The 14,824-nt window shown below is 40.9% G+C and overlaps 1 protein-coding gene across 5 annotated transcripts in view; it reads left to right on the top strand.

The window, feature by feature from the left end:
- The window catches only part of utrn (utrophin), a gene marked incomplete at its 3' end in the record, with an annotated part of 191,344 nt that overhangs the window by 123,986 nt on the left and 52,534 nt on the right, over positions 1-14,824 (top strand). For all 5 annotated transcript variants that reach the window (XM_080490632.1, XM_080490631.1, XM_080490633.1 and 2 more), the window contains 4 exons: positions 1,672-1,940; positions 3,363-3,509; positions 7,552-7,630; positions 8,934-8,994. In XM_080490632.1, coding sequence (XP_080346758.1) covers positions 1,672-1,940; positions 3,363-3,509; positions 7,552-7,630; positions 8,934-8,994 — 556 coding nt within the window. The remainder of the gene's footprint in view (positions 1-1,671; positions 1,941-3,362; positions 3,510-7,551; positions 7,631-8,933; positions 8,995-14,824) is intronic.

The raw sequence follows: 14,824 nt of genomic DNA, 5'->3' as shown, positions 1-14,824 counted from the left end.
AATTGACTAAACTAGCTAAAACAGTATAAACTCCAACTAAAGGAGAAAAAAAATGCTTAAAAGTAAACCTGCTAAAATGGAAAAACCATTTCAGAAATGTTTCTTTATCCTCACCAACAAAGCCCTCGAGCCTTCACGGTTGTTTCGCGTCAAACCAAATGTGAGGACTCATTGCGCCCAGTTTTTTGTACAAAGTGCCTCCGAAACGGCAATCATTCGACTCTGAGTGTGAGGTAATCCAAATCTGTAAAGGAGCAACGGATCGCTTGTCTGCCTCTGTTGGATGCGGCAGGGAAGTATTAAGTCAGCACATTTCCCTTCAAACTAAAACCCTACTGTGTAAATAATTAAACCAACCCAAGGGGCCGTGTAGGGGTGTGGCGAGACTACAGAGTACAGACCAATAGGCTTGTATCCTGTGATCTTTGATGCAGATATCAAAGCCCTACATCTCTTTGTATAAATAGATTAAAAAGCCTCAAGTCAAACTGCAATAAATTGTGAACTTGAAGCATCTTACAGTGTCTCTCAGTGCTTTTGTTTTCAAAACGTACCTCTTGTTGCTGTGCGTGTCCATCACAGCCTTCATTACTCTGTATCAGCGTGAAGCACTGCCCCGCAGCCCGTCTTTCCTCGTGCGCAGGTAAAATACCGAGAGAGAGATTTCAGAGGTGCAACAGGTGAAGACAGTAATTCAGCCACGACCCAGGAGACGAGACCTTAGAACTAATAAAGGCTGCTCATCTTTCTTCGTGGTTAAAATGGGTGTTAGGGGACCTTTTAAGAGAGTTTATATATATATATACTTATTTTATTTATTTTTTTTGTTATTATTTCTTACCCTGCCTGCTTTTCGCTTCCGTTTTACCTGCATCCTCCAGTTTGTCACTATTATGGGCTGTCCTAACCTTCCCTGCCTTTCACAGTCCCGAGACCCTCAATAACTCACCCTTTCCATTTTTTTTGGGCACTTTCATTACACATTGACTGCCTTCACCCTCATCTCCAGTCTATTTTCTCCTGTCGTCTTTCATTTTTTTTTCCTCCCTCCCGCTCTCCCTTTTTTCTTTTTTTTTTTTTTTCTGTCCTGAATTTTCCTACTTGCCCAAGAAATACTGGAAATTCTCGTAGAAGAAAGAACACACCCAACAGGGGTGTTTTCTGTGCTTCCATGTTCCAAAACACAATTACAGTCAGACGTGTTCAAACTATGTAAGACATAGAAATGACAAAGCACTGGCTGAAGTGTTCTGAAATCATATATTTACTACTTTTGCATCATCTAAGGGAAGAACAGGTGATTTTTAAGAAAATGACAGTTGCACAAATAAGACTTTTTGTATTTCACTAGCGAGGTGTTTGATTAAATATGGGATTAATACTTTTGACTTTTCTCTCTGAACTGTTCTTTGATACGTTTGTTTATATGGAAATGATGCTTAAGCTGTTAAGGGATATGAAACAAGTAGTGTCAGCTGAATGCATGAATTTTAATGTGTTAGCAGTGCATTTCTAATAATAAGGCTTCAGAGGAGAGCTTTATTTGGGATTCTTAGAAATATCTTGAACTTTGCAGCTCCACCATAGGATAAACGTATTGAGGAAAAATGTCGTCGTCAACAGATTAACCTATTTTTTCTTTTTTTTTCTTCTTCCTCCGTCTTCCTCCAGACCTCACCCCTGAGGAAAAGGCCCGGGACTTGGCTCGGGCTATCCGCAAGCAGACGGGCGAGGTGAGGGAGCGCTGGGAGCGTCTGAAAGGGCACGTCGGTGGCTGGCAGAATCAGGTGGAGTGCGCCTTGGAGCGGCTCCAGGAACTGCAAAGCTCGATGGACCAGCTTGACTTGCGACTGACTCGAGCGGAGGAGGCCAAGGCTACCTGGCAGCCTGTGGGTGATCTGCTGATCGACTCTCTCCAGGACCACATCGACAGGACCACGGTGAGTCAGAGGGGAAGGCCAGTTTGGGTGTGGTGTGTGCACTATTGCGAAACCACCTCAGACTTTAAGATTAGTCTCTCTCAGTTTATGTCTCTCTAATGTCGCGTATTAGTTCAAACATGAGACAATGGTTTTTTTTTCTCTAAAATAAATTGGAAAAGGTGGTGTTTTATAATCAAGGCCAAGTATTCAGCGCCTTTAGTTCTGCATCACAACAGCGCAGGCACTTAGAAATGAGATGAACATGCTGGATGTTATTTGCAGACATTTTGCTCAATCACTCAAAAGTTCAGATGCCCTTTAAAAGGCTTTAAAATGCTGCATTTCAAACACTTCGAGTGGCTGCGAGGATGATGCATTGGAGGAGCAGATGCAACCGTAGCATGAGAACGACCATCGCCTGAGGAAAACCAGTAAAGCATCTTTGTGATTTCTGCGAGGAATAGACACAGCACACTGCAAATGAAACTAAATAGGAAGCAAAAAGTGCAATTTGTGCACGTGTGTGTTGTCAGTTTTAAATATTTAAATTATCATCAGCAACTCACTGTGATCCTTGTAGGATTCTTGTAATCGTTGTTGTCTTATACTCGTACAACAACTTTATTTAATTGAACTTTGCAACTAATTTGTAGTTCAGCATTTGCCTGAAGTGAAATGATGAGCCAGAACTTCACATGCATAAGCAATGTTGATGAGGGCTCTTTAGGCGAATTGTCATACCTGCTTCCAACATCCAAACGCTTCTCAAAGCGATGATGTGCGCAGTTAATTCGTTCTGCTATGTTTGTTTGCAAATGCTGCTCAAGAAATTTCAGAATGTCTTCGCCAAGGAGAGCCGGCTGAATAACAGACGCCGAATTCAGTTAACGAGCAAAACAATGGACAAATAAAGGAGCAAGGATAACCTGCAGCAATTAGAAATCAGTGGAGTCAAGAGTCACAGGTTGCACGAGGAAGCGGAAGTGTTGCACATCAGATTTTAATGATTGTGCCCCAGTAGCATGTAGACTCAGCCCAATTACATTTCCTAATATTCATGTCATTCAGGGTCCCACTTTAGATAAAAAGCTCTATTAATAGTTTCCATTGCAGCCACAGACTCACTTGTCCTTCCAAGTGGGACACATGCTGCACAGATTCAATTTGATCCTGACAGCCATCGAGGAGACTTTAAATATAAAATATGGCACAACTAAACCCATTTCAAAATGTAATTTATCTCCATTTAGAGATTATTGGGTCAAACAGGAAAAAGACAAACAGCTATGACAATGAAAGGCATAAGTCAAGATAATTGACACTCTGTGACAACAACACCATTTTATGAAGCTCAAATCTTGTAAATAAACAATTTGTTAGGCTCATGTTATAATTGTAATATAATTACAATGTTTCAATGATGTCAATACTTCTGTCCAGGCCTTCAGAGACGAAGTGGCCCCGTTACGTCAGGATGTTCGACTTGTTAATGAACTTTCTGCCGAGCTGACACCGCTGGACATCCAGCTGTCGTCCACCGCCTCCCGACAACTGGACCAGCTCAGCATGAGATGGAAACTTCTACAGGTACTTTAAACCCTTCTGAATCCCTGCAAAACCACACAGAGCGGTTTTCATTTTCATGCTTTCTGAGTTCATGTGCGTAGTTTTTCTTCAGTTTTTTGTCCACACTTGCCATATTCAGCGTATCGCCGTTCAGATCTCCGCTCTCGTTCTCTTTCTGGCAGCTTGTATTCGTATTTGTTCTCTCTGTCTTTGTGTGTGTCTATCTGAATTTCTCCGTCTGTGCTTTTTGTCAGCTGAACTCACTGGGGACTGAGACTTGTCCCTCTACCTGTGTCGCTTTTTTTTCATTTCAGCACGGCTCCGTGTTCAATGCAACACTTTGTCACCGCACATCAATGGACGCAACTCTCACGGCTCGTCAGTCGCGTTCCTGGCTTTCTATGCACTCGGTAGTCTTGGTCTGAATTCAATGAGTGTTTCTCAGAGCGGGGCATGTCTGAGCCCTGAAGGGAAAGTTGTGGAGAAGTCTCCTTACGCGTCCTCACATGAAAGGCAATGAGCACGGGAGCTGGTTGTGAATTAGAAACTGGAATCCTCTCTGTCGAGCGTGTGCGAGCAGGAGAGCATATCGTGTCACAATTTCAAATCGGTAGGTTGTAAGAAATCCCTTCAGACATGTTTCCGTCAGTTGTCTAGTTTTCCATTTTACAATGTCTTCTTATCGGGGATGGCTCAAAAGATTAGGCTTGGTACTATTTCCGCTGTCGTCTTCGCCTTTCTGCTAACAAAAGATGCAAGAATAACCTGGAGAAATATGTGATTCAAATAACTTGTATAAGGTTATTGTACAGAGATTATATAAAAGAGTGTCAAGAACCTTTAGAGCCATAGGAAACAATGGAATTGTGTAGACACACGATAAGAATACTAAGAATGAAATAATCTGGGAATCAGTCACACACTGACCGGTCAGACTTCCCAGCTGTGATGGCATCAATTTAAAACACTCCAGATTTAGGCTGCACTGACTGTGACTTATTTCTTTTCCCACAATAAAATCTATTTGAATTTTTTCTTTTGTGCTCTAGCTGTTGATAAATTAGGCGAGAACACCAGAGGACAAAAGGCACTTGAAGAAGTAGAAAAAAGTTACGTGATGAGAAAAATTTTAATCTGGGAAAATAAACCTGAAGTCATCCGTTTTTAAGTGTGACATTGCTGCAGAGCAAAACAGGGTTTCTCTGCTAATTTGTAGCCTTTTGATATTTCCTATGTGCTGTGAGGACACTCACTAACAATCCTTTTTCTCTCTTTCTGGAGAGTGGTACTAACTCAAACACTGTGTGAGAGGAGGCCAGCGTTTCCGTGGGCAGCACTTTTTATCTCTTTGTTGTCGGCGCCCTTAATTTCTTTCACTCTGCAGGAAGGCGGCAGCGTCACTAATAAGCTCAGTGACTCAGTGGTGTGAGGATTTGTTTGTTGTATGCAGACGGCTATCAGCATCATCATCATCATCCTTGCCGTGGTACAGTGAGCAAAATGGTCATTCGTGTCCCAAAAGAAGCAGGGCTTTGTGGCCTTTCTGGCCATATTTTCAGATCACTGTGTGGGTATGTGTGATGTTCAAAGTACCTGCCTGTCTGTGCGTATGTGCGTGTTGCAGAGTGCCAGCGCTGTCCTGTTAGTTCGACTGATGAAGCAAAACAGCCCCACAGTCACACAGAGCAGGGCACAGGTGCAGCGCCTGAGAGGTCTATCAACAGCTTTCAGAGGAGTGCAATAGTGACTGTCTGTGTGATGGATAACTCAGGGCTTGTATGAAGTTCTGAGTTAACCTTTTTTATTATCAGCGTGTTACTTTTCGGGGGCATTTGTTTTTTTTGGGGGTATTTATCTGAAATTAAATGTTGAACTGATTGAAAGCCATTTTGTAATTCAAATAATTTTTCTCCATTTCTGATTTAAACATGTAAACATGTAGCAGGATGCTCTTTTTCTGCATACCGAGACTCTACTCTAGACTGATTTGGCTGTTTATCTATTCACACTCAATTACTGTCTGTTATTCTCAATTCAACAACATGAATGCAACAATAATGCTGTTGGATGAATATACTTATTACATTACCTAGATTTCACAAGAAATCTTTATGATAATAGGTGAACGCCTGAGACAGTTCAGCTTAATAGTGCAATACTTTTCTTCAAAAACGGAAACACACATTTTAGTTGGTTGTCAAGATGAAATATTAAAAATTAAATAAAGGTGAAAAGACAAGGTCATTGTGTTGATGCAATATCCGAGATGTTGTTAAAATTTGGCATTCATGTTTGTTCCCACTAAAACATTGTGCATCAGAGACAAGTTCCATCATCTTTTTTAAAAATGATTTTCACCTGTTCTTACAACTGTAACTATAGTACATAAAAGGACCCTACATCAGTTGAAGGGGAAGGCCTACTGGAGTCCAGCTGTGTTTTAGACACGGAGGCACAAACTAAAAGACAGGAAGCATAACTGGAGGTGGCAGGGCTGAGGATATTGAGTGATCAAAATGGACAGAATGGTGGAAGAATGATTACAGGGACCGCTCATGTTGGACAGTTTGGTGGGATATTGAGAGAAACTAGGTTGAGGTGATTTGGTGATATGTGCAGGAAAGATTATAGTGGAATCGGTGGAGGGGAAAGATGCAATAAAAAGAGTCGGTAGGAAAAAGGAAAAGAGGAAGGCCAGTGAGGAGGTGAAAGAGAGGATAAAGTGGTGGATGAAGTGCAGGCAGGTTGGTATAAGGAAGAAAGTTTCAGGAGACACTGGTTTGGAGAAGAAGAGTCAAGGTAGATAGAGTACATACTCCACAAGAGCAGAGAGATGGGTTAATTTCTCGGAGGTGGCAAGAACAAGAAGAAGAACAAATTAGTTGTGGTCAGTACATTTCATACTTCACGAGGAACTCAAGAGCAGATCTCCTGCGAGGAGAAGGAAAACATATGACCCTGGTGGCGCGTTCACTTCTTCCTGCATTACCACACCCACTTTTCAAATTTCTCACCAATCACACCAACCTAGAAAAATGTTCTGTCTAAATGACATGTCAACGAAAACCTGTGACAATTCTGAAACAATTCCTGATAGAAAAGAATAGTGGTATCCTTTACTTTTGCATGGTATGCAGATCTTTCTACCAACATCGTCTGTACTTTTAAGATTAGCCTTAAAACGTTCTTATTTAATAAAGCTCACAGTTGGGACTGGTTCAGGCCATTTTCTACTTAAGCTGCTCTAGGTTTACACTGCTGGGAGAATTGGAAATTTGTGATCTGAGCTTCCTAAACAACATCAAGGCGCCAGGGAGCAGATTATCTTACATTATTATGACACTTAGTTCATTGCTCTATGTTGCTTTCCTGTCCTTTTCTCTCCTTCTGTCATGTAACCCCAACCGGAACAGCAGAAAGTCTCCAACTGAAAGCCTGGCTTTGTAGGTTTCTTCCTGTTCTTCTATCGTCCTTATGCTTGCTCATGTGGAATTCTTGGGTTTTCCTCTAGAAAAATGCCTTGAGATGACTATGTTGTTATTGTCACTATATCTGGGCTCTGAAATCTCTTTAAATGTTTCAACGTATACCAACATAGATACGCATGGGCTGCTGCTGCTCAGTAGTGTCCACTAAAATGAACTCATTTAGTTGCTGTGTGTATATATATATATATATATATATATATATATATATATATATGCTGAGTAGCAAATTGTGGAAATGCAATCGACTGTCAACTCATTTAAACTTCTATATAGTTCGTAAACTGTGTTAAATGTCACAGCACACATGTATATTAACGGCAAATTGCTCACAACATTGTGTGGTTGTGTACCTCGTTTATAAAGAAAAGTTTCTTTGGGTTTTACAGAAAATTCACTTCTGACCTAATTGCAATGAAATTGAATTCATCCCAACCATGACGCCAGGACCAGCCACTGTAAAGTCTCTGCGACCATAACTTTCTCGCCCACATCTGACAGCTCTCTCTTTCTCTCTCTCTCTCTCTCTGTGTATGTGTGTGTGTGTGTGTGTGTGTGTGTGTGTCGTCATCGTACAGGTGGCAGTGGATGAACGGCTGAAACTCCTCCAGGAAGCTCACCGAGACTTTGGCCCCTCCTCCCAACATTTCCTCTCCAGTGAGTACAGAGCCAATTACCTCTCTTTGCAAATGAGAATTTTTGCATGACTTGGTTTGTTTCACCCTCAAGTCTCACTGTTTCACACACCCGGGTTTTCCCCTTGCCCCTTCTTCTTATCCTAGCCGCTTCAGAGTCGTGCATGGTCAGTGGTTGTGTGCACAGTTTTTCAGGCTAAGGCACTTTACTCTTGAATAATGCAAGGATTAATTACCGCTCTCCACTGACTCCCCCCTCTTTCCCCCTCTTTAGAGCGGTCATTAGTAGAACAGAGAGCATTAGATACAAAGCTGAGGAGAAAAGACAAATGCCGGAGTATGAACATTAGCAAAAGCCGCCGTTCTCCTGCCCCTTTTCTCATTTTCTGTAATCTCACAGCTGTTAGCGTTCCTCTCACGCCACCTGATTTGCTTTGCCGGCTGTCAGATCCAGAGACACAATGGACGATGCGTGATTCAGATTCAAGTTCGGTCACCCCTCCGTGTCACCATTAGATGTGAATTTTTTAAAGTGAGCCCTGCTGAGAGGTTGGAAATGACACTAGACAAAACATCACCCCGCTTTAATCTTTTGGCTCCATGACACTATCTCCTTCATCGCACATTGGCTCTCATTACACTAGTAGCTTAATATTCCCTCAGGGATCAATAAAGTACTGCGTTCTTATCGGGTCCTCTCCATCTAGTATATCTCCCAATCTCGCTTAATCTCTTTCTCTTACTGTCTTTTCATCTCTCTATCCGAGTGTAGGGCTGTGTCAAGGAGGAGGGGAAGTGGGAGGGTGATAAATCAAACAACATTTCTGCCTCTTATTGCTCTTGAGAGTTTCACAAGTCTCTTATTTGGCTGTTTTTAAAACTGTGCCAGCTTGTCATTTTCAGGGGCTTTCCTGGTCTGTCTCTATTTATTTCCTTGTTCTCTGTCTACAAAGGTTAAACATGTGTATGAGGACCTCTTCCATTTATTTATTTCAAGTGTTCAAGTTTCTTTATTTTATTTTTTTATACACGGCCATATTGTTCCCATCCCCCTTCTTCCTTTTGTAAAAAGTATCCATGTATGTTTTTCCACCAATTTCACGCTCCATAACAGTCTTGCTCTTTTCGTGGCGCTGTATCATTATGGAAGAGTTGGAGGCAAAACTTACTTCAAGTCAGGCTCCAAACTCTAAATGGATTATAATTCTGCACAGTGAGATTGTGGGTCGTTTTTTTTTTTTTAAATGATGTTTTGATTTTAACTGCTTGACTTATTGTATTATCTTTCCCTTCTTCTTTATCTTTGTCTCTGTCTCTGTCTGCAGCATCTGTACAGCTCCCCTGGCAACGTGCAGTTTCTCAGAATAAGGTTCCTTATTACATCAAGTAAGTGTTGAGAAATGGCTTCAGAAGCCCTCAGTGTGCCTTTTGAAACCCTGTGCATCTATTTGTATGTGTGTGTTGGTTCTGTTTCTGTTGATTACCATCATGCAGAGGTAACTTTTAAACAATGCAGCGGAATCTGTTACAATTCTACAATGTTTTAAAGGTCTTGACCACAGCTGCATACTTGCCGTTTATAGGTTCAGATCATAGATTTGTGAACCTATATCTTCAACCAGAAACATGTCAATTTGATGCTCTGAAACTATAATACAGATTAATTTATGTTTAGATAAAAAACTCATTGATCCTGCCTGTCAAGGGCTTACTAGATATCATAAGTCTATGGTGAAAAGACGTGGCTACATACCGTAAAGATCTTATTTTGATTAGAAATCGCACATCTTTGTATGTACCTGTATGCACAAGGTGCTGAAACAGATCCCAGCGGATTGCAGGTGAAGAAAGGGTCCACTGTAAACAAGTCACCAGACCATCACAGGGCAAACAAAGACACATTCACACACGGGCTATTTCAGTCTCCAATTATCCCCAATGCAGGGACCACAGGAAGCCCACGTGTGCACATGGTTCAATAAAAGCAATTTAGCAGATGGACGAATAGATGATGTTTTCAGTTTGTAGATTTGAAACTCTTGTTCCTAAACTTCCATCCAAAAGTGTACAAATGATGTTGAATTGTGCATTTGATTTTGATTTAAAAAAAACAAAAAAAAACGTTTTTAGCTGACTGTGAAACAGCCCATTATCTCAGACATTGTCTGGTGGGCAATCAAAGGCTTCGATTTTCTTCCACATTTCAGCTCCAGCTGCGAGTGACCTCTTATATATTATACATCATCCATGATGGTTCCATTGTTCCCTGTATTTCCTCTGCGCGTGCATAATTTATTTCCCTTCCAATTAGGCCCTTCTTTCTGCAAATGTTGCCCCAGTCTATGAATTAAAATTCAGTCTGTTTCACCTGAACATTCCTCATTTGGCTCAACATTAGCGTCTCTTTTTGAATAGATAATACCTGAATGAATCCCAGGACAGCTTCCCCCAATGCTGCTTACAGGGACTATAATGGCTTTGGCTCGATGGCTTGCTTCCCAATTTAATTTGAGCCAAATCAGGCCAAACAGAGAGTTTCCATTGAAACAAGCTGAGAGTAGATCTGGGGTTTCGCAGCTAAGACAGCCGTCCTGCTGCTCTGGAAATCCAAAAGTTTGAAGGAGCTCATTATCCCAAAAAAACATGTAACGATCTGTCAGTAAGCTGCTGCCTAAGCGAACCTGAACTCACCCTTGACTGGCATAAAAAAAAATATCTGTGCATTTCCAGCTATCATTTCTCACCTGTGCTATCTTTTCTTGTCTTTTCATTCCTGTTAGGATACTGCTGCTGCCTTACTTTGTTATTCAGGATGAGAAAATGGCTGTAGTTTCTCAGGGCTGCCCCCGTAAATCATCATGTGCCCTGACTCAAAATGTCACTGCCTCAGTTAAAATTGTCAAATGGCCGTTTGTTAAAAAAAAAAAGAAAAAAGAAAGTGCTGGTACAATGTCCACTGTATAACCCACAATGAAACCTTCAGCTGTAAAGATTTACTGATCTAGTCTTCCCTCAATGCCATTAAAAATCTTCAAAAAGACACAAAACGTAATAAATTGAGCTGAGGGGCTATGGTTTACATTCAATGCAGTTAAGATCCATTAAAATGCACAAGTAAATGCATTTTCATTCAACATATTGTTCCATCTGTCTTCTTGCAGTATTCTAGAGAAGTCATAATTCCTATTGGAAAAGTCTCCTCAATACCGTCAAGCCAAACATAAGGCGAGAAAAATAGGATTTTGACGAAGAGAAAGCTGCTGAGGGACACCTGTGCCGTGTTTTGGCCTGCAGCTTGGCACTGAAGACGAATCTGAGATGAAAGCCAGACAGCCGATGACTCGAAGGACGGTCTTATAACTTTAGAGTCAACAGCAGCCTGCGTTCGCAGATGTGCCCAGCCAATGAACCTGCTTGGGTCCTCTCACACAAACAAAACACATGTGCACAAGGGTATATCCGCTGAAGTATACACAGAAAGGCATTCAGTGATACAAGTGGTGATGCACAGCCTCATGTTGGCAGGACAAAAGCCTGCACAAGCCCGAAGATGCATATGAAGTCCAAGCAAGCTCACCACTTGGACACTCAGACCCATTGTGAGCACACACCATATGGTCTGGTGATTCCTCTGGCTTGGCTGGACCACGTTTTCCCTCGTATCCAAAGCAGCTCTTGTGTTTACCCAAAATCATCTCTCAACTTTTTCATTTTAAAGTGCTGATAGTGTGCAGTACACTTTCCTCCTCCCTCGCACACAAATACTAATGCAGACATGCACACGCTGATGAAACCCACTTAATTTGCTGTTTGAACTGAAGTCTAAATCCATCTCCAGGACTAATCACAGGTCGCGTTCAGAGCTGCGATTTCCTTGGAGCACCCACGTCAGTATTTGACACATTCATTTCGCCAAACTCCTCCTGGTCTCCTCTCCCATTTCATCTTGTGCTCTGCCTCTTTCCTGCGCGCTGACAAAGGCCTCCTGATTAAAACTGTGCCGTGTCCACCCCCTGCAGGGAGGGTTTCCTCCGACATATTGGAAGAAATCAAATGGCTTCACACAAGTTCTGCGTTTGCTCCCTCATGCTGGCAATCCCATATGATGTCCCATTTCACGCATTCGGGCACTTTTGGTGGGTGCGCTTTTGCAGCCAGGGGGCTTAGTGAAAGGAAACATGGCCAAACTGCATCTCTGCAACGATTAGAGGGAGGTTCTCCACATTTCAAGGCTCCTCCGGTTTTACTGTCTGTCTGCCTTGTTGTTTGGAGACGTTTGGCTCTGTGAAATGGGCTGTGTGGTTGGGTCTTGCTAGAAAGACAGCCGTTCTATTCATGGGTGGACAACATGCTCCGCTGGATGCCTAGTTTAAGAAGTTTTAATGGGTATCCCAAACTGTTTGAACTGCAATTCAAAGGCAGAATGCTGCTATTATCAAGAAGGAGGCTGGCGCATTTTTGAAAGCAAAAGAAGAAGCAGGGGTGGAGAAGTGACGGGCAGAAGATGTCAGCTGGTGAATGGAGGCACTTATCACCTGTCACAGACACACCATGATAAGCCTCGCTTGCGCTGAACAGTAAAAATAAAAATTCAGATTTATTTTTTTTTGTCTCTTGCTTACTGAGATATCTCATATATTCTTTCTGGGTGTTCAGTCTTTCTGGATATTCAGATACACTAGTAATCATCCACCTGCAGACATTTTATTATTCATGCTTTGTGTCTGAGTTTATGATGGAGGAGAAACTCCTGATAGAAAATGTTACGTACAAGTTTTCACCCAATCTGCCACAAAAAAAGATTCTATGGAATTGAACTATGGACTAATCTTTATTTAGATATGTTTCTGTAATTTAATATGTCAATAATTGATGTATATGTTTGATAATGTCTCAGACCAATACACTTTATTTAAAAAAATAAAAAAAAGTTGTCCTACATCTTGACTCTCGATATAATGTGGAAAGAAAATGTATGGTCTTTACAGAAATTGCTCATTAAATGTGACCTGTTTGGCATTTAAATTACAAATGTAGAGAATGCTAATTTGCTATTATCAAAAAAAAAAAAAATTGTTCAATGCCTTCAACACCACAATTAAAAATTCACACTGCTGCTGGGGAATGTTAAGTGAGCCTCAGGCTAATTGGAGCACGTAGTCTGCAAATGTGAAGTTAAATCAATGAAAATCAACGAGATGCTGAGTTGAGTCATAAGTACTTGAAGTTTTTAATCATAAGAGTCTGTTGATGGGATCAATTCCTCCTAAAAACCAGATTTCAGAGAAAATGTGGTCAATAATCATTGCTTTGCTCAAGATTTGAAGAGGTTTCTGGAACATTTTCTGTCAATATGTGGACACTACGTTGTACGCTGTCTACTCTTACTGGAACTCTACCCCTTTCAGAACCATTCAAGACCAGAATACTAAAAATGAGGATAAGAGCTGAAGGCTCAAAGTAAGCCTTTGCGTGTGTAAACATTTCTCCATGAAAGTTACAGCTATTGAATAGTAAACAAAAGTGAAACTATTGCTTTCCTATAGAAAAACATGTATGGCTGACATACGTCCATTGGCATAATACTCCAGAAAAGATGCTTTGAGCAATGATGACAATAAACTGTTGGAGAAGAACACAATGCATGGTATATTAAGGATTTCATAAAGCGACATGGGAATATCTTTCCTACAGTGAAGCATGGTGGAGTGGGCAACATGGTTTGGGGCTGCTTTGCTGCCTTGGGGCTTGGATCACTTGTTATTAGAGAGTGGGAAAAGAATTGCCATTCAATTGGCCTGCAGGATAATGTCTGAGTGGCTATCTGCCAGTAGAAGTCCATTAAACGTTGGGTGGTGCTGGAGCACCATGACCTGTAACATGGAAGTAAATCTATTGTCGAAAACCTCTGGGTTCAGCCATGAATCTCGTACGGATGAGGTAAAGAGAGAACACAGCTGAGATGATGCTGTGAGGAACAAGGATTCCTCCGGGACATTTGTGCAAGTTTGTAACCCTTTCAGTGATGGTAGTGGAGCTCGACCAGTTATGAAATCATGGTTTTGCTCACTTATATCCAGATGCTCTGTCTGTTTTACCGACTGTTAATTGACAACAATTTATATTTTCCTTGTTTGTGTGTAGTTGTATGTTCAGCACTTTGTGTTTGTCTGAACTTCTGACTCTGTTGAAGGTCTGAATACATTTTTCTTATAAGAAAACTAGAAAATATAAAAGTGTTTATAAGGTTGAAACTTTCTTATATTTTCAGGGTTTTTTTTTTCTGATTCACACAGATGATATTTAGTGGTTACAGTTAATTTTGGAGCAGCAGAGAAAGAGTGAGTAATTAACAGAATGACTTTAACCTTCTGTGAGACTCTGAGCAGTTGGAAATGGCAGTGCTGCACAGAAAACGTAAAAAAAAAAAGCAATTATTTCTGATAAGCTATATTGTTATTGTGGTGATCTGTTAGTCTAAGAGGGTCAGGCCATTCTACTCTGCCAAATAACTTGAGCAACTTTGCTTGCTTGGTCAGACAGAAATCTCATAAAAACATCTTGTAAAAAGGTTATTTTCTCCCTCGCAGTACCTCAGGGGCGCCATAAATTTAATCCCTCTCTGCCTGCTACAGTTTCTCCCTGCGTGACCTCAGTTTGATTTGTTGATGCCTATTCTGAGATGTCACTTAATAACTTTTGTGAAGTAAAATGTCACAAGAAGTTTGCCAGATACAAGTGGATTTATCTCCAGACATTGTCGATAACAGCTGACGAAGCTGATTACGGACTAGTTCTAATTGCCTTTTTTTCCATTTTAATTTGCTTTTAATCTGATGCAAATGAGCACTATGCATTTCTTTCATCAGGAGATCAATGATGAAAACATTTGAAAAGAGAACTCAGTATCTGTAATGCAAATAATCACATTAGATAAGTTCAATTTATATAAAAAAAAATTTTTATTGCTTAATCACTGGATTTAGCCCCAGGGTTGATTTATTTTTTGTTTAAATACAACTTTATGTGCCTCTAAACCCTTGTTAATTTTGACTCATGTTCATCTCCAAAAGGTTTCGTGCCCCTAATTAGATTTTTTTCATGAATTCAGTCTGCTTGGATTGAATGTTACCCCTGTTGTTGAGACACTCATGTGCTTCTGACAGGTTTGTCAAAGCAATGACCCGTCTTCAATACAACCAGCAATTAAAAGTAG

The sequence above is a fragment of the Lipophrys pholis genome, assembly GCF_963383615.2.
Source record: "Lipophrys pholis genome assembly, chromosome: 21".
In the NCBI taxonomy this organism is placed as follows: Eukaryota; Metazoa; Chordata; class Actinopteri; order Blenniiformes; family Blenniidae; genus Lipophrys; species Lipophrys pholis.
Note: the sequence above shows the minus strand (reverse complement) of the source record. Positions and strands in the feature narration are given on the sequence as shown.